General features: G+C 39.4%; 1 protein-coding gene across 1 annotated transcript; it reads left to right on the plus strand.

Annotated features, from left to right (window-relative positions):
- Positions 1 to 1500: 1500 nt before the first annotated feature.
- miga1 (mitoguardin 1) lies at positions 1501 to 19596 on the plus strand. Its single transcript, XM_014334301.2, has 16 exons — positions 1501 to 1629; positions 3502 to 3658; positions 7928 to 8099; positions 9309 to 9427; positions 10137 to 10269; positions 10419 to 10555; positions 12203 to 12326; positions 12539 to 12633; positions 13663 to 13772; positions 13941 to 14013; positions 16086 to 16172; positions 16282 to 16380; positions 16474 to 16608; positions 16726 to 16779; positions 16940 to 17056; positions 17500 to 19596. Exons 2-16 carry the CDS (start codon positions 3560 to 3562, stop codon positions 17716 to 17718), a joined length of 1773 nt encoding a protein of 590 aa, XP_014189787.1. The 5' UTR covers positions 1501 to 1629; positions 3502 to 3559; the 3' UTR covers positions 17719 to 19596.
- Positions 19597 to 19630: the final 34 nt, after the last annotated feature.

Below are 19630 nucleotides of genomic sequence, written 5' to 3' on the forward strand. Positions count from 1 at the left end.
CCTCTGCGTGGATCCAACCACCCCAGAGTCACCAGTAGAAAAGCTCCACTATCAGATCGCGCTCGTGTGGCACCATCTAATGTCCCAAAATGTTCTTATAAATGGATTATAAACATTAATGAGCGGTTATGTTACAGTGTGATGCTCATACAGCTGGACTGCTAAGTACTTCAACTGTATTGCTGTCCACTTCTTTTTGGCTAAGCAAATGATGAAGATTGTTATTATTATTTTACAGCTTTACAAAAATAGCAAAAAGCAAAACATGGCGATAGAAATATATGATTATACAATTGATTCAATGCAAAGATACTAACCCAAAAGGTAGAGAGTTATTATACTACCATGTTTCACACAGCATATTATGAATGAGAACAGATTTCTTAAAAAATAAAAATAAAAAAGATTAAACACATACCAAAGAAAAGAATACATAAGAATAAATTAATCAACAAGTTAAGAGACATTTGGAGAAACTAAACCAGAGCAAGGCTGCTTTTTCTGATGGCATCAGCCCCAAAGTTCTATCTATGATCCCAAGTCTGTGTGATAAGGCGGCCTTTTGCGGCTGGATTTACAGTGAGGAAGACCAAAAACACACTCCTTTAATCCATGGCCTCTCCTACAACCTTTAAATAGTGTCCGGATCCCAGGGAAACATTTGCCCAAACACCCTGGAGAGGACACAGAAAAGACAGGTGAGTAATCATGTCTTAGCAGCAACTTCTTTGCACCAACCTTTACCTTTAGACTTTGCACACACATTTGCTTAGGTTTTCCTCAACAGTAGACCTTATTTGCTCCCAGTAACAATTCTTTCCTCCTCACAGACAACCACCACACTTCTTGATGAAGAGCAGCTGTGCAGGACCTGGAACAACAGGCTGATTTTTGTGTCGTGGTCTGGTAGTATTTCTTATCTAATTTCAGTGATAATCATTCTTTAGTTTTTTCATTTATTCATCGTTCCATTTCCTCGGTTTATTCCTTTGATAGATGACTTTGAAAGGCACAACTTTTCTTTTCTATATATAATATAGTGGATACATTAAAAAGAGGATGTTAAACATGGAGCTGCCAGGCAGGCAAAAAAGAGGAAGTTTTGTAGTTGTAGAGGGTTGGTGTGACAGAAGACCACATAGGGAGAATGAGATGGAGGCAGACTGATCCACTGTGGTGACACCTGAAGGGAGCAGCAAGAAGAAGAAGAAAATGTTCATGTTTATCGATTACTAATTAATTTTGTTTGAACGACTTTAAAACATGAATATGGGGAAACTTTGTCCATCACGGCTTAAAATGCAGTACATTTTGTAAAGATTAAAATCACACTTTTTTTTAAATTAACGTTTGATTCTTTGTTTTCCTCTTTATTTTTCTTATTTTCTTTATTGTAAAACTTTGTCTTGATATTTCTGTTAATATTTCTGATAGATATATGTAGTAATCTGTAGTGTATACGGGCACACCGTAAGAGGGCGCAAGGAGCCCACAGTCACGTTGAGCGCGAACATGCTTTTATTTTGAAAATCCAGGCTGGTGCTGGAGTCCTTCACAGTGCGGCTGCCGAGGTCAGCCCGAGGACCAAGTGAAACAGTGGAGCTGTGTCTGCGGAGGAATATTAAAAAGGTACCGCTGAATTCATGTATGCTTTCATGTTGTCCCATTCAGCTAAGAGATGAGTTCGAGTTTGTCTGTCACAGTGTTTATTTCCAGCTGGTTTAATAGATTTAGCTAACCCCGGTAGCCTTATTAGCCTCGTTAGCCGTTAGCTCTTCGGGTTGGCGTTTCTTAACCATGTGCTTATGTGATTATCCATACCGGTGTCAGCGTTTTGCCCCAGTGAAAACACTTTAGATGCTCCAGGGGAGGTTGGGGGGATTTTATGTGTCTTGTTTGCTTACTGAACTTACTGAAGAGGAAGATAAAATCCGTTAACATTTAAAATAATATCATAATGAATATAAAAATACGCAAATCGATTCAGAATAGATGAGAAATAAAGCAGTAATTAATTAAAATAAAAACAAAAATCCGTAAGGACTCTTATTAATATGGAGTCCGAAGGCTTTTTATGTTAAAACTATATAACACTAAAGAGTTTTCCTTTGCTTACCTAGACTTTTTAAAAGTTATGTTTTTTTTTTGTTTTTGTTTTTTTTTTTTGAGAAAATCACAAGGGGGTTTTACCTGATGTTTAAAACTGATGTTTATTTTCTTCTACAAATTAGCAAATCTAAATATAGTTTTAGTTGAACATGAGAAAATATTTTTTGTAATGTTATGTTCTAAGTTGAAGGCATTGTATACGTTTTTGTTGTTCAAATTTATATGATGAGGATGTAAACCTGAGGGGGTAGGGCGAAATAAGTATATACTTCTGCCTACTCCTTTCCAAACAACTGCATGGAAAGATTTTATGAAATGTTGGTGAATGTATATGTTTGAAATAAAAATGAACTGAACCTCTGTTATTGCAGTTTCAGGCTCTCAGACTCTCATACTTCTGACAAACATCATAACCCTTACACAAGCAAACTTTAAACATCTACGACTAACAACGAGCACTGTGTGAGGCTCAGGCTTGGCTTTAAATGGCTGGATCGTCCAGCTGTGAGTGTCTTGTGCAGACTTAGACTTGGCTGTTAGATGGAAGTGTGCATATTTAATTAAGTAATACAAGCATTTTTCATTTTTTACTTCAGTTCTATTAAAATTGTTACAGTCCTCAAAGTAAACGGGGTTGATTTTTTTTAAAAAAATCCATGAATTTAGCCCTTATAACTTATTAAGTACAAGAGCTAAACACATGAAGCTTTCTAGGCTTAGAAACACTTTCTCAGCTTTTTAAAAGCTGTAAGAGAATCAGTTTTGCACCCAGCCAAAGTGCACACTCAAAAGCCAAAATCAACAAATTATAGCTTCGGTGTCATGGGATATTTCATGGTTTCAACAGCAAAAGTACACAAATTCAACTTCTCAGTACTCCAAATTATGACAATTTGACTCAGTGTAAACATGATTTGGTGGTTGTTTTTAACCAAGCTTAGAAGGTGTTTTTCAACCCTGAGAATTTCATGTTTCGGTCTGTTGCACTCATGTTGTGAAGGCTCCTAACTCAGAAAATATTTATAGTATGAAGATAAAGTAATTTTCCATGGCTACATGTACAAAGAATGAGCTGATTCTGAGAGGGTCGGGATCAGATTGGACTTGTTTTGTTTTAATTAACCGACACCACTGCATCTGATACATTTTACAGGCTTTTCTTTCATGGCAATCCTCGAGTGTGTGATGTTTAAGAATGAAAGTTTGCATGTTATCAGGCTTTTTTCCCCTGACTTTTAATTATATATTATGCGGTTAAAACTGGCTGCTCACTCACTTTAAGCAAGGTGTTCCTAGCAGTACATACAGAATACCAACAGCTTTGTGTATTAGTGTCATTATATCCCCTTCCTGAGCTTCCAAGGTTAAATCCCTTAATGTCATCCTCTTCAGCTTGCACAGAGCGGTGTCGAAGATAAGGGAGCTGCCAAGTCATGGGCAGAGCGTCACAATGACACATGAGACCCTCACGAGCTCACAGCTGTCCATGAGGACTGCAGCTCTGCGTATGGTTGACTTGCCGCTGTCCGTCTACAGCTCCCTGACACAGGTGAGGATGCTTTTCAACGTGCTCCTAGCAGCTATCAGAATATCCACACTGCATGGTTTACAAGAATGAATTATTTATTCACTTCATATTAGACCCTTCATATTGGAACTATATATAGACTATTCACTTTCTTTTGACCTATATTGCCACTCTTTTTTGTTGATTTAATTGATTAGTGTAGTAAGAAATATTTCTATTAAGAGGAACACACTGTGAGAGGATTTGGAAATGCCTCGTTTATCATTTTCCTTTAAAACCTGATGAGATGAGCCAGCAGCTGTATCTGTTTACATGTGAACGTCTACCACCTGTTTGAGCAGTTTAGTTGTTCAGCTAAAGGCTTCGTGTGATGGAGAGATACTGAGCAGCTCGGCCAGTTTTCTAGAAAATGTGTTTCAAAGCATGCTGGTTTTAAACTCTAAGAAGCTCATGCAAACTTCTTTTCCTGAACTGAAAGTTCTTATAAAAACAATTTATGCAGAACTCCTTAAACAAGTTAAGAATGACTTCTGTTGCATTTACAAAAATGTGAAGTAGTAGTTTGCATGTCAGTATTTTAGGTGTTTTTCCCCCCAGTTTCACTTTCTTTCTTGGTCCTTGTGGCTGTAGGGTGTTGAATGTCTGGTATTTCTTTTCATTTACCCACATAAACACATGTTATTGTGTTTATGCAGAAAGCGACAGTGTTTGTGTGGCCTGAGTCACGTAGCAGATCTGATATGATTAGAATATTCTGGTTGGAACATGCCTGACACGTGATGGCAGCGGTTATGAATACAGCTTGTACAAGCACTGGCAGCACTATTCAGTCATCCCAGTCCATTTAGTGACCTTTTAAAAAGTCAATATTATGGCTGTTGTCATACCTACTGAGTTGTTGAGAATTTGCAGCAGCTACGTCTGTGTGTCTAAATATAAACGGAGAGGGCTACAAACACTATCTGAAATTGATTATTTAACATTTATGTGACAGGCGGATGGCGGGTCGTCTGCGCTGCCTCATATTACCTCAGTATCCGTTAGACTTTGAGGCATGCGTCCTCAGTTAACTTTTCATCGGGCAGACAAGTGTTGCACTGAATGCAGCTCCTTCCTTTCCATCTTTCACAAGTTGTTTAATGCTATAAGATTATGGCAAAAATTATAACGCCGATTACCTTGGGCAGTACTTGATCAGAAAAATGTAGTAATCTTTGGAAACATTTTGGATTTATTTAACTTAAAAAATGGCTAATAGAGGGTTTCCTTGAACTTTCATTAAATCAAGGATGATTGAGAAAGTAGAAATGGTCAATGGATTGGTTATTTATTTAGTAGTATGTATTTGGGGGGCTAAAAAAAAACAGAACAAGAACAACATTGAAAAACAGAAAATTATCGTTTATCTCCATCATCTTTTTTTTAATCATTTCTGCAAGCCAGAGTTATAATTTCATTCAAATTATTTTTTCTTACAGCCCTATAATATTATTGTGACTGTTGAAACGCACAAAGAAACTTGGGATCAATTTTTAGATGTTGGGATCAGTATTCCATCTTTAAGTTTTATGTTTGTTGGGGTTTTTTTAAGGCTGTTCAACTGTTTGGTTTGGTGTGTCTTTATGAGAATGATTAAATGGTAAATGGCCTGTATTTGTGTAGCGCTTTACTAGTCCCTAAGGACCCCAAAGCGCTTTACACATCCAGTCATCCACCCATTCACACACTGGTGATGGCAAGCTACATTGTATCCACAGCCACCCTGGGGCGCACTGACAGAGGCAAAAAACAAAGGGGAAAAATGTATTTTCACCGCAGGCTTAGTAATGTTATCTTGATTTAATTTTGAAGAAAAACAATATACTTCATTAAAAAATAAACTATTCATTGTATATTCCAAAAAATTCATTAACTGAACACTCTTTAAACATCGCACTGCCTTGCTTTAACTGGACATGAACAGCTACACGTGGGAAGTACAGGAAAGTGGAACCGAGACATGATATTGTGGACATTTGTCGTGGTTTTAGAATTGTAACACCCGTGACGCACTCTGTTATTTCTAAAGGGCAGTTTTACCTGTAGGGCGTAGTGTATGAAAGGCACCTGGTTGCTTTCGGTTTGGCATGGTGTCGTTGGGTGTGTTTTGATGTTTTTGCACGGTGTCTGTTTATTTTATCTCGTTCTCCTGACTGATTGTCAGAAATGTCAGCATGACTGTTAGACCTGATCTTCTTACTGTAGAGGGGAAAATATGTTTTCACTTTTTTTTTTTTTTATATATATACTTTTGACATTTTATTGTGTATATGATACTTTAAGATAAAGTTGTCTATAACAAAATTATAACACAGTGCCATCTGCTAATAATGGACAGGGTTGTATTCATGAAAACAAAGGAGGGAAATCTATCAGTTCAAACAGGACTAAAAATGGAGCATCCGCAGCAAACTAATCTATCCCTTGCATCATTTCATAATTATTTTGTCTATTTATTCATCTTTGTTTTTGTATTTTTCTTTGTTTATGTTCTTCTGCCTCCTGACATCTGACCCACGTTAAAATAATGGACTGAACATTAGGGCTGCCACGATTAGTCGACTAGTCACGATTACGTCGACTATCAAAATCGTCGGTGACTAATTTAATAGTCGTTGTTTGAAGCTTTGTAAGATCCCAAAAGACGCAGGAATAAGTAGTAGGATTTAAGAGTGTAATAACGGACTGAAACAGAAGATGGCAGCACTGCATGTACAAGGATGCCAGCTGCCGTTAAACCCCGAAGAAGAAGACTGTGTCCCAGAATTCATAGCGCGGCCCATCGCGGCCCTGCTCAGTTTCTAACAATGGCGGCAGCTAGTTAGTTTTAATGTTACTCTTATTATTCTTTCTGGGTCACAAAATAAACCTTTAACATATTTTCAGGCGGGAATGTAGCTGTGTAAACGTCAAATATCTGCTCAGTTTATCAAGACACATATTTTCAAAAGCGCTCCTACGTTTTCGGAGATGTCTGGTACCCACTAGCTCGATAGCTAGCCGGGGTTCAAGGCTCACTAGAGCCGGTGAGAACACCGGACTCCCGGCAAATCGTTTTCAAGGTTAAACATGATATATAAGTAACTTAGATAACTTAAAAAATGTTATTGTTTGGCTTTTTTCAGTATTTTATTTGTTCCTGAGTAAATCGGTTTGGCTGAGATTAAAGTTTTACACAGCTGAATAAACGTCAAACTGATTATCAGAAGTGTGAGACTCGAGAATATACTCCGGTGTCGTGTTATATTTTAGATAGCAAGGAGCAGACGGCTGAGTTTATTAAACTCCATTGAAACAATCTCAATTTCATTAAAATTTAATAAGCTATCATCTTGTTTTTATTTTTAGTTAGCACATACCTTAAACACTTAAAGCTGTAAGCTAATGATAGTTATATAAGAGCAGATGCTGCTGGTGCAATAAGCTGTACGTTTTACGCTCAATGGATGCATGATCTGATTAGTCTACTAATCGCAAAAATAATCGGTGACTAGTTGACTATCGAAATAATCGTTTGTGGCAGCCCTACTGAACATACACACACCCACAACCACTAGCACTTTATATAGCTTCTGTAGAAAGTCGCCACATATTTCACTTATCTTAAACTGCACTACTGTATGATTCTGTATAAACAATCATTCTGTACAATACAATAATTATAATTCTACAACTGCTTACAACTTGCATATTTCTGTATAGTTTCATATTTATATTTATATCCTGTTCATAGCCTCTACATAGCTTTTATAGTTATAGCATATTCATAATATACTTTCATACCGTGTACATTGTAACATACCCATTTTTGTACCCTCATACCTATAACAGACCCATTTCTGTAATACATCTACATAAATATATTATTGCTAATATATATTTTGTAATATATCTATAACATGGCTAAAGCACTGATGGATGGATGCAAACTGCATTTCGTTGCCTTGTACTTGTGACATGCAATGACAATAAAGTTGAATTCTATTCTAATTCTATTCTAGAAAAGGCTTTTGTCCCTGTGTTGTATATAAAGAAGTCCTCGGTATGTGTCAATTCATTTTTAATCTGTATGCTCACAAAAAAGGTTATGATTCTTTTACAAAGTACAGGATGAAAAGCTGCCGGAAAACAGACTTTAAATCATTAAAATCTGCATGTGATGCAGTGCATATATTGACAACATACAGAATAAAAACATTTGGGGTGTATGAAAATCTAAGTTGATTCTCTTCTTCTCTTTCTTTTCTCCAGGTGAGCGTCAGCACAGACACCAAGAAACTGGTAGTTGCCACTGCCTTTGGTGCTGTCTCCCTCCTCTTCCTCGCTCGACACTTCCAGAGGAGGAAGGGCAGAAAGAAGGTTCACCCACAGCACTGGGAGCAGGCTGGTTTAGAGTTTCACCCCCCAGCCGCAGGAGAGAATGGTAAGATCTCCTCACACTGATTTAATTCTTTCCTCTTCAACCAGCAGCTCACTGGCCTGTGATCTCCATTCAGTGTCAGCCCAGTTACTGGTGTGTGATGTAACAAGACTGACGTGCAAGGCCACTCCTGTATTACTTTGAACTTTGAAAAGGCAGGCTCTAGATAAATGGTTTAACTCATTTAATCTCCTCCAGGAAGATTAGAGTCCTAAAGAGAACTTAAAAGAAACGAGGAATTAAGGGAAGTCAGCTGAGCAGTTTAAGAGAGCATTTCCTTTCTTTTTGATACAATAGATTTAGTGGGTCCATAGTGTATAGCTTTACAGCATCACCCAAGACGCTAATGATCCCGGGTTTGGTCCTGGGAGGAGGAAAACGTTTCCAAATCAAACATGCAGACTTATCTGCTGTGGCCAGCCTGTTTTGAATGAGCGAGCAGCCAAAAGTAGTTTTAGGTTTAATAAAGGGAAAATGTTTACAGAGGTTTTAACAATGACAGGAGGATCTTTGCAAACCCGATTTCATTCTGAGAAGATCCGCTAACCTAACACTCGTGCTGGGTTTCTGACAGAGAAGTTGGTTGAGCTGATACACTAATTTGTGCTGTGGCACAGAAAGAATGGCGGAGCTGCTTCTGTGCTATATGAGCACAGAGAGAGGCTTCAGGGTGTTTATTCCCCATTTACAGCATGAAGTAAAATATTGTGAAAAACTAGGATGCATTGATTTTTTTATTTTCTTTAGTAACTATAAGCTACCTGCTTGATTTTTTTAGCAATGGGTCTGTTACCCTCAGCTCTGTTTATTGTAGCACGAAAGTTAAATTAAATGTTTGCATCTATCTGATATCTGGATTGGTGGCATTCACAGTCAGCTGAGTATTTGCTGCCACATCTATTTCTCTTGCAAAGACCTTTTGAACAGGCGTTTCTCAACGAGCTGCCTGTCTGATGCCTTTTCTCCACCTTTGTCCCCACTGGGCCTTTCACTGTATCACTGTGTGTAAATCAAAGCACACCTTTGTTTGCTGTGTTTGAATCAAATTGGTAAAAAACGGCTTCAGCAAAGTTAATTATTAAAATACCATGGAGGCTTTCCAGAAAAAGTTACCCAGATGTTAAATTTGACATGTCCACTGTGTAATCCTGGTATTATAGTCGGATCTTTCTGTGAAACCTCATCTCTGAACTCTCATCTTTATCTTCTCAGATAATACGAGCCAAAACATCACGCTCTCCCTCAACTCCAAGAATGGCTACTCCTCTGATCTGGTTCTCATTGCAGGAGGTTACAGGAAGTTGTCTGGATCTGTCATGAGCCTGGCTTCGGTAAGATAAGAGCACGGAGTGTGTTTAGACTGCATTTAAAGATAAATTTTATCTGAAATGACATAACCAGGAGACATGATGCAAAAATATTTATGTGATACTACCTGGAAAGCTTTGAAATTAAAGAAGAAAACTTAACATGTTTATGTTTTGTGTCTGACATGTTTTTGTTCATATACTCCTAAAATCCACAAACCAGAGGTGGTGAATATTTACTGCCTTTAGGACTCGTGATGATTTCTTTATTCCTTAAAAAAAAAACATGCAGGAGTACTAAAGCAACCACTGAAAATAAAGTTTAAGTTTATTCTTTGAGTAAGCTTCAGGATCTGACAGGCATATCATCACTCAGGATTAAATAACCCTTAGTGGGGATTAATAATAAAAGCAGAAGTTAAGTGGGGTCTGTCTTCATTTTTTCATTAACTTGGTGAAAAAACAGGAAAAAAAACTGAGTGTCGTTTGTCTCATGTTCAGAAGAACAGGGAACCTTAAATTATACGGTGAACCTTTAAGTATTAGATGCTGTAAACAGTATTTACTAATGATGTGTTCTTTTTAGGTGGTGCCTATGTAGGATCATTATCTGTGTAACCAAAAACACATTAAATTAATGTAATGTCTGTTTAATTTCATCATTTCCAGTCTTGTATTAGTAAAACTTGTTGATCTTTGTTCGACTTTGTTCTGCTTTTGTGTTTTTGTGCAGGTAAAAAGCTTGAACTCATCCAGCAGCAGTACCTGTGCAAATGACTCCACCTGTTGGGACGGAGTGGAGGATGCTGACAGTTGCAGTGTGCTCAACCTACCTGTCACCACACCTGAAAACCTGTACCTAATGGGTAAAGAAACCTCTGTGTACTATGTACCAGTATCCAGTAATACTGTTTGAATGTACTGTAATAGTTTTTGGTGGGTTGAAGTGTTTAAAATTGGAGGTGCTGAGTCATTGATTGCTTTCGGAGACTCAGTCTGTGTGTGTTTCTCTCAGGTATGGATTTATTCGAGGAGGCCCTGCGGCGGTGGGAGGAGGCGCTGACATTCAGGAGCAGGCATGCTGAGGACGATGCGAGCTGTGCCTCAGTCAAAATTGGAGCTGGAGACACCATTGCTGAGCAGAGCATGGAGGTGAGACAAACACTCCATACAAGTCTTATTGCAGACTGTAGCCAAAACAAGAGAAGCACAGTCTGAGTGCAAATGGTATCAAGGGGCCCAAAGTGCACCATGTAAAGATTCCCTACACCCTTACACCACCACCAGCAGCAGCTTGTGGGGACGATGGAAGATGTATGTTGTTGACATGAAATTCTTCATCTTTGATGACAGGTGTACACAACAGGTGTGGTGCAAATTACTGAGACCAAAATTTCCCCCTAATTCAGAAGAATTATTCTACTGATACTTTGACTGATTACATAACTATGACTGAGTAGAAAAGAGGTCCAACCATCTATTTGGGTCCATTTCGCAGAAATCCCCCAGACCTCCCTATGAGCACAGAGGTTTTTCCCAAACCAGCTGAGAGAGACATAATCTCCTCCTTTGGCCGTGCCTTAAACGCTTCACCTAAGAAGAGTCTGAGTTAAATCCTCTTGTACCATCACTCTTCCTCACTTCTGCATCCGGCCTGCTCTCACATTGATCTTAACGAGGCCCGAGTATGCTTCAGTTTGTTTCGCCATGTCAGCTCTTTTAAGCTCCCTTGCTCTTTCTTACATGCATTTACAGCACAGCTTGAAAGGTCCTCTTGGAGAGCACAACTAGGTTCATAATTTTATGCATGCTGTGGATTATTTGGAGCATTTTTAGAAGCCCCGATCTCAATCATGCCTCATAGATTTGTTCAGAAAGACAGCAGTTTTCCATGAGGAAGCGTTGGAGTTGTGTGCTTGAGCGTAGTTGGTGATCATGCCATGTCATCATGTCAGAATGCAGCGATCAACCTAGTGGAAGGAGGTTAACTTTGATTAACCTCCATGCTCTGACACAGTACAGATCAGTTAGTGAGAGTCCAGACATCCTTTGGAAAAAGTAAACCAGTAAAATAAGTGGGCTCTTCATTTTTAAAATGACTTTTGTAGAATTGCCATAAAATACCTCTTTTGGCGCAACATGCAAATAGCTCATATGTGTTTTCTTTCTCAAAAAAGAAAACGGTTGCATAACATCTGTCTGATACCAAACAGTAGATGTATTGATTCACATCCCACCAACATTTTCTGTGCTCTGTTCTTTAGTACCAGAGGAAGGTAGAGTTTAGAGATTATGCTGCCCACAGACACAATGCAGATGAGACTACAGGTCGCTAACTACCGGAATAACCAGCACTGACAGCCCACCTGTGTGTCAGAGTTTGGATTGCATAACAGCACACTAATTGGGTCTCTAACGAGATTGGAGGGGTTTTGAATCAGTAGTTAAGCCTGCACCCAAACACAGCTCGGGCTGCAGCTTTGACTTGTGTCAAGGAAAGCCAGTGCGATTGAATGCGTTTTTAAAGCTACTTAGAAATGAGGTCACATGAGATTCCCAAGAAAGAGCTGCAAATACTCTTTTAAAATAAGAAAAAATGCTATTTTCTACATTTTACTTTTGGTCTACTGAACAAATTTTCAAGAATCTGATATTTTTTAAGTCTCAAACCAGCAGCTGAACCTGATGGTTTGCACAACTCTTATCTAGTGCGCCTGAGAACTCGGTTATCCCTACCGAAATTAAGACAAATCTTTACATTGTGATGAGTCAAGTTTCTTTGATTGTTTGTGTGTTCAGGACGTCATCAGCGCAGAGTTCATCCACAGGCTGAAGGCTCTGCTGCACAGGGCTTACCGCCTCCAGGAGGAGTTTGAGGGAGTGTTGGGGATGTCAGAGCCCTCATCCCACAGCAGCAGCCAGGGTGAGTCACTGAAGCATTATGCAGTTCTTTTTGTCCAACACAGAAAAATAGGCACAGCAGTAAAAGACAGCGTGAAGCAAAGCAGGAAGCCAGTGCGCATATATAATTTTGTGTGTGTGAGCAGGTGTGCTGGAGGACTTTTTTTTTTTTTTTTTTTTTAATAAAATTGTAAATATATGTGTGACGATTCCTGTTCTGTTTCCCTTACACAGTGGCAGACATTTTGTCCAGAGAAGAGTTAGATGACGCCTGTCTGAGGGACAGCATCAGCATCGCCTCCACTGACTCGTTTGTGTCTGCAGCTGAGGTAACAGAAGCACCAAATCCTCCCATTAACACCTCTGGAGTTCTTCTACAGTGCTTTTTTTGTCAGTTGTTTAGTGTAAAGGGTAAAAAGATAAATCAGTCTTGATATTTTGCTTTTGGTTGCAAGGAAAAGTATTAAAAAAATTTAAAAATACAGCATTTAAAAAAAAAAAATTTTGGTTCAGTAAAAAAAAAAAAATCTCATTTGGATTTCTTTCAAATTTACATTTCCTTCATTTTAAAGAACAAAAAAGCAGGAAGGAGTGATTCAAACATACGTTTTTGTTTATAAATTCTGAATTGGTTTCTTCTTATTCAGAAGTTTTTCACCACCTTTGTAAAACATGAAAAACATACACGACTTGTCACAAATCAGGAGATCCTGCTTCGGTTAGTTAACCACAGCACTTTGTTCACAGCCATGTGGTTTGGGAACAAAGCACGAGGAGAGGAGGTGAAATCAGGAAAGGTCTTAAACTAAAACTGTCTGAACCTTTAAAGCTCCGACTGATTCGCAGCAGGAGTTTGACTCAGGAAGCTTTGCTCTTCCTCTGGGTTCACCACCCGGTGTTTACCAGTTCTCTGTTTATCGCCTTTACTCATTAAGTCTCAGTGGGGGCTCAAGGTGCTACTGGCGCACTTGACCCACATATCACTAAAATAAACTGGTTCTTAAGAATCACTGGTGGTGTGTTTACAGAGTGTACAAGCTAAGTTTACACACCAATGACTTTAACGTCCTCCCTGCAGAAAGATAACAATGCTTTACAAGGATTGTGTGTTAAACATCCTTTTAGAAATGGCAATTAAATTATTAGCAGCGTTTTTTTGGGGGGGTTTTTCTGGCCTGGGCAAAGTTTATGCGTTAATATTATTTTTTTAAATAATAATTCTTAATAAAAATGATGTTTTTATTTCACCATTTCTTGTTTTTGGTTTCATGCAGACAATAAAACATTGTGAATAACAACATCTTATGTACCCTTCATTGTTCAGTCCATGATGCCTTTGCTATCTGTCTGCACCTCAGATGTCCGAGCACAGAGAGCTGAGGAGTGTGTTCACTCTGGGACATCACCCTTTGTATGAGGAGGCGCTGAAGATGGCTGAGGATGGCAGTATCTCCTGCAGAGTGCTGCGGTAATCAGACATTAACACACGTCGTATAGAAGACAGTCAGGGAAATTTGTACAGCGTTGTGATCGTCCCACTGTGAAATTTGATGGCATGACAGCATGAACTTTATTTTGTTCTCCCGATCGTCTGCTGGCAGTTAAATGAGAGGTTCCTCTTGATTTTCACTCTCAGAACTGAGATGCTGGAGTGTCTCGGGGACTTGGATTTCCTGGCTAAGCTGCACTGTGTGCGGCAGGCGTGGCAGGTACGGTTCAGTAAGATGGTGCTCACCAAAGACTGTATGCTAAGATGAATGATAGTCTCCACTTCTGATGCACAACAGTAAAACTAGAATATTGTGGCTGAGTTTGCCTGATGTGGATGTTTGCTGAAGGAGGGGAAAAAGGGTCAGGTAGCTTTATGTTATCTGATCTGTTGTGCTTAATTCAGTTCAGTTTTATTTCACACAACAGTCGCCCCAAGGCACTTTATCTTGTAAGGTAAAGACTAGAGATGACCGCTATCATAAATTTGGATATCTGCCGATACCGATATAAATCCGATATAGTGTATTTTATAATCAATAAAATGTTGTTTTTTTTAAAATACCTTGCTGCATTTTGTATAAGTTCATACTCAGGTTTAAAAAAAAAAAAAAAAACTAAAGCTATTCTGTTATACCTGTATGCAAAAAATACAAAATATTTCATAGATCAGCAATACTGATCAATCTAATAAACTTAAACCTGCACCATACTCCCTATTCCGGTATTTTAAAGAGTACTTAGGGGAAATATTAAGCAACCTAATTAATAGGGTCGCCAACTCCGAACACAAAAAGAAAATAAAAAATGGGGAACCACCCTCTGCCTCGTAATGCTTAACTGACGTAATCAACTTTAATTTAATACACACGTAAAAGAAAATGCATCTATATCAAATCTATACATTTTACATCAGATGAAAACTTTGGTTGTAAGATTCAGATAATTATTTATTAAAAGCTAGACATGACAATATAAAAGAAAAGTATTTCTTTGTGCCCCCTTTTCCCTGTTAATGCCCTACCTGCCCCCCTGACAAAACTTTGCTAGACCCGCCCCTGCACAGTTACCAGCCATCAGCTGCGTAGAAAAGGATCCTGGTGTAGAAAGTAATTTTAAATAAATTCTAACAACAGCTTGTCAAGCTTAAACGTGCTGCTGTTGTTTATGCGCCTCTTTCTGGCGCAAAGTGGGCGATAAACTAACGAGAGATGGGAGTCGCGACAGAAAAGCCAATCAGCTGATCATTGATCAGTTTCATGATTGAAGTAGCAGCAGGAGAGGGAGAGAATGAGAGGCAGTCGCTCCCAGCATTCGCTGGGAATGTTTTACAAACATTCAGATGAACTTACACACTTGCTTTACTTCCCTGGGATAACTTTCTCTGAGATTAAATGCCGGTTTGGAAGCATGTAGCGAGGCTCCAAATGCTCAAGCAGACCGCCGACAGGTCTCGCATGACACAGCCGCTCTATCATGAGACGCATACTGCTCCGACGTGCTACGGTTATGAGCTGAGTTACGCTGTGTCGCAAGTTTTGTGAGGTGCTTTTGTGATATTTAATGGATCGGATTACATTTTTTATTTCTCTCCAATACCCGATCCAGTAATTTAGGCCAGTATCGGACCGATACGTAATATCGGATTGGTCCATCTCTAGTAAAGACCCTATAGTAGTACAGTACAGAGAAAACCCCAACAATCAGACAAACCCCACCATGAGCAAGCAGTCGGTAAGAGTGGGAAGGAAAAACTCTCTTTTAAGAGGAAGAAATCACCAGCAGAACCAGGCTCACACTCACAAAACGTAAAGAATATACTCACAGCTCATAAGACGTGTAATAGACCAGTGCTCTCAAACTACTGGGCAGATTATTAGGTGAAACTAAGGTGACAGGGTAACCCTGGCTTTGATCATGCAAACAGTCTTATTTAATTTCTTATGACTTTTATTATTTTTAGTGTATAGTTTACTGTTGTTATTCGGTATAGTGTTTATTTTGTATAACCTGTTGTTTAAGATGTGCTATAGAACTTTGACTTGACTTGAATTATTAGGGTAAGATAAATGCTCCAATTAAAAATATTAAGGCATTTTTCCTGATTGTCCGTTTGGATATTTTGGCTTTATTCTCAATAGTATTTCTGTGTTGCTGTTGAATTAGCCAGAGAAACACTGCAGACCTCCTGCTCATTGAATTCCAGACCACAGTAGTAATTTTCGAACTGTAGATTGTTGTTCACTATGTATTGAAAATTAAAAATAATTAAAGAATTTTGTTTTGTCTGCAGCTCATTTTGTGTGACAGGACAACTTGGACGTTTCTGGCCGACACAGGAAAGAAAATACTGTCTTCCATTATAGTCAAAGCACAAAAGGTAAAACTGAAAATACAGATGACGGATTTAGAAAATAGAATTTTTTTTATTTATTTTTTTTAATTGTATGGGCTGTTCTCCGCCTCACATGTTGTTGTTCGGTTTTCAGAGCCCAAAGAGATTTGAGGAAGTGTTTGAAGAGATGATTTCCTTCCTGGAGCACACAGAGCACTGGGAAAACACAGAATTGGAACTCGCCGCACGGGGGGTAAGTGTGATTCTCTGACCTGTGATCCAACACGACTTAAATCGGACGAACAGCGTTTTTCCTTTCTTCTCTTTGCTTGACATTCTTCACCAGGTGAAGCATCTAAACTTCTACGACATCGTGCTGGATTTCATTCTGATGGACTCCTTCGAGGACCTGGAGAATCCACCCATCTCCATCCAGAACGTGATCAACAACCGCTGGCTCAACAGCTCCTTCAAGGAGACAGTGAGTAAAACTACAAAATAGCACCTGCATATGTATACATACCACTGAGACACATGAAAGGCAAAGCAGTTAACACAAGTGAGTTTTCATTGAATCTGACATGTATTTGTTTCACAGGCGGTGGCATCAAGCTGTTGGTCAGTGCTGAAGCAGAAGAGGCAGCACATGAAGGTACGAGTCTGAGGTCTTTTAAAATGCACAGTAACATGAGGGTGGCGCTGGAGGAAATATCTCTTTACCTGAAATGTGATGTAGGGTTAAAATAACTTATTTCTATAAATACAGAAATGAGCAGGTAGATCTGAACGCCTCTGTGCCGTTTGTCTCTCAGGTGTCCGACGGCTTCATCGCCCATTTCTACTCCGTGTGTGAACAGATCGGCCCCGTCCTGGCGTGGGGCTTCCTGGGGCCAAAGGGCTCCCTGCACGATTTGTGCAGCTTCTTCAAGGTTAGAACATGAGGAACATCTGCAAGTGTCCTGTTTTAAACATGGACTGTTTTGTGTCAGTGGATGAGATTTAGACTAAATTTGGAACGAAAATGAGAATTAATCTTGTTCAACCACTGCTTTTAAACGAGTTTTTGTACTTAACTAAAAGTAAATGTAGTTGAGAAAAAAGTGTAAGTTTGAGATTTGGGATGTTTGCAGGACTGGGAGTCAGCAGCCTTTTAAAACTCTTTGTATTGTAATATCTATTCTGAGATCCTTAAATCTGCCCCTGATTTTAAAAACCATATTATGATTAGGGGAAAAGGGAAAAAAACTAAAGAGCTTATACAATCTGAACCTCCCAGTCTTAACTCGTTCCCCCCTGTGGACGACATTTGACGACCTTCCTGCACCCTTAATGATGAATTTTGAGTTACTCATGAGTCCTGTTTCTCCTGCAGGACCAGGTGCTGCACTTCCTGAAAGACATCTTTGATCTGGATAAAGTGCGTTACAGCTCGGTGGAGAGTTTGGCGGACGACGTGCTCCAGCTGCTCCACCGACGCTCAGAACTGCTGCTCGCCTACCTGGGAGCTGACTCGCTGCGGTACCTGAACGGGTGTAACTCACCACCGGTGCACCTGGTTCCCAGTGCCCTGCTGGAGGCACGAGTGCAGTGAGAGACACGGCCAAGTCTTTAAATATTACACAAGTCAGTCCCAGCATTCGTTCAGGGGTGAGTTCACACCAAATGTTGGACCAAAGGAAACTGTAGGTGTGAGCTCACCTGCAGTCTGTGAAATCAACTCATTATGTCTCCCATCATGCCAGTGTCATGATGTCCAAAGTCAGTGGATCCACGTAAACTGAACCAGCCGTCTGTCTTCAGGCATGCTCACGGTCTCTGGTGTGGCCTCCACTTCCTCTTCTTATTCCCCTGGCCGCTTTTCAATGTGCCATAGCAGCGCTTTTAAAAGGTTCAAAGAGAACAGCAATAATATTTATTAAATATGAACTTGTGTAGTAATAAACTGAGGCAGGCTTGGAATCTGTTGCAGTAGGTGTTATGTTATGTAAATTGAGGGAATTTTAATGCCATTAAGAGCAGTTTGTGAACGAAGAGGTAATTTATTTTATTATACAGCAGACAGGTGCAGAGCTTATTTGTAGAAATAGCATCTGCATGCATTAATAGGTTAGTGACCGCTCTCACAGACGCGAGGACATGCTTTATGCCCAGAGCTGCTGTTCGCTGAACAAAGGGCCTCGGTTTAAGAGGTGGAAATGTGCTGAATAGGAGATAAAATGCAGCGATTCAGTTTCTTTACTTGAAAGGGGGAAAGTTTTGGTTTTGGTTTTGGTTTTTTTGACACTACAAGCCACAGAACTTTTATGCAATATTAAAGTTTAGCACACAAAGCTCCCAAAGCCATTATAATATTAAGTCGACACATCGCGACTGCACATCTGCCCAGCTGCTGTACAACTTGTGCCACTCGGTTTTTCATGACGGGCAGAAACACAGAAAGCCTTATTGTAAATGCAAATATTCAAGCCTTGTGTTTGTCGCTGAATGTCAGCCCACAGTCTTCATGTTTCCAATCATCTGGGAAGTTTTAAAAAAAATACTGTAGTGTGTTAATGTCTGTCCTGCAGATCAGTTACTGTGTACAGAATATACACTGCATGCTTGAAGCTCAAGCTCCTACAGAAGTAGAAAATGTAGAGTCAAGTCTGGGGTGTTAGTCTACTGCAATCTCCAAATGTTGTCTTAAAAGTGGACATACAGAACTGGCAATGAGCACAGTATTATTCTTGCTCCCAACTGGTGTAGCTTTGCATGATTCAAAGTTCAAAATAATCCCCATTTGTCTGGTAATTCTTAGTCATTAACTATTTATAATAATAATTTAAAAAAAGCAATACAAGCTGAACTAAGGTGAAGATCAGAAGGATTGCATCAGCAAACATTTTGTCCTGCCTATTAAAGTCTCATTGAGCCAGCTTGGTTTCATTCCATGTCACTGCTCCACCAGCAGTCATTCCCCATCTTGGTATACTGCATTAAGCCAGATTTTATCTGATTGGCTTTCCCTCAGAGATGGGCAGGGCTGTTGTGCTCTCATCACCATGTCTCAGATGACCATGTTGAAGAGAACTGCTCTCACTGATGACACATGGAGCCCAGAGCAGTGTGAAGGCTTAAGCTCACCGGGATTAGATAGACTTCAGTAACTTTAGCCATGATTAATGCAAAATCATCCACCACTGTAAAAAGACGATAGGTCCACTTTCAAGTTTTGCATTTTAGGTGTTCACGCACATACAGCGTAATAGATCACTGTGAGCACTTATCTCTTAAGCTGTAGACTTCTGAAATTCAAAGATACATATAGACTGGATGGAGATTGCTTTATGTTCTGATTTTTTTCCAGACTAAGTCCAGAAAGGTTAGAAGAAACGACTGTTTGTTGTTCAGCTGGGATCATATCATACAATGTTAAAGTGTTACCTGTTTTGACTGATTGGTGAAATAAAGTTGAATGTGTGCAAATAAAGACTGAGAATGTCCTCCTTTGAAATAAGACTCCA

This window comes from Haplochromis burtoni, unplaced genomic scaffold, assembly GCF_018398535.1.
Source record: "Haplochromis burtoni strain Fernald_Lab_line unplaced genomic scaffold, NCSU_Asbu1 Contig_78, whole genome shotgun sequence".
NCBI classification, from domain to species: Eukaryota; Metazoa; Chordata; class Actinopteri; order Cichliformes; family Cichlidae; genus Haplochromis; species Haplochromis burtoni.